The sequence below is a fragment of the Acomys russatus genome, chromosome 7 (assembly GCF_903995435.1).
Source record: "Acomys russatus chromosome 7, mAcoRus1.1, whole genome shotgun sequence".
In the NCBI taxonomy this organism is placed as follows: domain Eukaryota; kingdom Metazoa; phylum Chordata; class Mammalia; order Rodentia; family Muridae; genus Acomys; species Acomys russatus.
The window spans coordinates 54,917,874-54,920,120 of NC_067143.1; the positions used below are offsets into that span (position 1 = coordinate 54,917,874).

A 2,247-nucleotide genomic window follows, 5' to 3' on the forward strand; every position below is an offset into this window, starting at 1 on the left:
TGTGAAGGAAAACTAAAGCTGTGGCATTTAAAAGAAATGATATGTATTAGGAATAATGTGTATAGTTTAAAGATAATATAAAGATTTTAATATATAAGTAAGTACCTAGACATAGAGGCAATTTAATAGTTGTGCTGTATTATAACTGGTCTTTCTCTCTACTTCAAAATGTAATGTTCCATACACTCAGGTATTCAGTAGCATTGTGGGAATTATTGAATTATTTTGAAGCAACTCTTGTTTAACCAATACATCAAATATTACTTAACATTATAAAAATAAATTCTCAAAGAGCTAATAGAAGGGATAAAGAAGACACTCATAAGGATTATCTTACCTGTAAACTGATAATATATCATTTCTGGTGCTCATGTCTAATTTGTACATCATGAAATTAAATCTGATGTGTGATAACAGATATCAAAATACGTGCTCTCTAAAATTTAATACAAGCATAACAAAGTGACGCATTTTATCTTTGCCCATAGCCTTGCTCACTCCTACACTGTATTGTAACCAGATTTCAGAATTTGATTTTGTCATAGCTGTTGAAAGTGGAAATATGAATCACTCCAGTGTTAACTTAATTTTTGTTTTACATGTGATTCCATTTGTCTAGGCTCTGCTTTTTCTCCCGTGGAGAACTCGCATGACTCGACCTCTTATCTGCTTATTCTTCACACTGTAGACAATGGGGTTCAGCACAGGGGGAAGGAGAAGGTAGATATTGGCCATGAGCATATGCACAACTGGTGGTAAATGTTTCCCAAATCTGTGGATCATAGTGGCACCAATGAAAGGGATATAAAAGAGAAGCACAGCACAGATGTGTGAGAGGCAGGTGTTGAGGGCTTTGAGCCTCTCGGCTCTGGAAGCAATGCCCAGCACTGTCTTCAGGATGAGTACGTAAGAGAAGAGAATAGTGAGAGCATTGAGCCCCAATGTGAGGATGACGACGATGAGGCCATAGAGGCTGTTGACATGGGTGCTGGCACAGGCTAGGCGCATCATATCTTGGTGAAGACAGTATGAGTGAGATAAGACATTAGGATGACAGAAGGGCAGCCGCTTTATAAGAAAGGGCACAGGAAAGACCACACAGACTGACCGGGCAAAGACAACTAGTCCAATCTTTCCAATAACGCCATGAGTGAGGATGGAATCATAATGCAGAGGGTCTCGGATCGCCACAAATCTGTCAAAGGCCATGGATAATAAGACTCCAGAATCTACTAATCCAAACACATGGATGAAGAACATCTGTGTCACACATACATCAAATGGAATTTCGGGGACGTTGAACCAGAAGACACTGAGCATAGTGGGCAAGGTGGACATGGAGAGACTGACATCGGTCAGAGCCAAGATGCAGAGGAAGTAGTACATAGGCTCATGGAGGCTCTGCTCTACCTTGACAACTGCTAGGATGGTGCCATTTCCCAGGAGGGTTAGTGTGTAGAGAAACCCCAGGGGAAAGGCCATCCATGGGTTCTTTTCCAGCATCCCTGGGATGCCTGTCAGAATGAAAACTGGGCGACCGGTATGTGATCCATTCAAGCTTATCATGACGTTCTCTCCGCTGAGATAACTCTCTCAGTACTTCACCCTCCCAAGTTGAAAGACAGTCTCATATGCGAGAAGTAGTAAATGGCTTGATGATTGTGTATATAAAACAACAGAGGGTTTAAAAAAACAGTGTCCGCATGCCTTTTATATTATGTTGTTTTTATCTTTTCCCTAAAGTTCATATGTGAAGAGGTGCCTTTTGGGGGGGATTTATTTGTTCATCTGTAAAATGCAAGTGAGATTAAACATTTCGTGTTTACACATTATAAAACTTAAATTTCTCTTCTTGAGACAATTCTCAAGATGTAAAAGAAAAGAAACATACAACTTCTTATTAGCCTAGAACAGTGAGTTAAAAATAATTTAAAAGCCACTAAACTCAGTTCCACTGTGATGTCCAATTTCATAAGCCTACATCTATACATATGTATGAATATATGAATATATACATACAAGCCACCTGTACATATATTCATTCATTTGTCTTACACTGGCTAAAGTGTAATCACAGTGAGTTAGGTAGACAATGACATTTCATTGGATATAATTGCTCAAATTAACATTTTATCATCATAAGTTTAAAAAGTAGATGTAATTCTTTTTTATCTTATTTTAATATAGCTGGTAGCATGGTATAAAATTTACCAGTCCATATGCCCTCACATGTCAAACATACAAGAA

General features: G+C 38.3%; 1 protein-coding gene across 1 annotated transcript; it reads right to left on the minus strand.

Moving 5' to 3' along the window:
* Window positions 1-615: 615 nt before the first annotated feature.
* Window positions 616-1,566, minus strand: LOC127191984 (olfactory receptor 51H1-like). The gene has a single exon (XM_051149335.1). The coding sequence runs from the start codon at window positions 1,564-1,566 to the stop codon at window positions 616-618; it is 951 nt and encodes a 316-aa protein (XP_051005292.1).
* Between the last annotated feature and the right edge of the window lie 681 nt (window positions 1,567-2,247).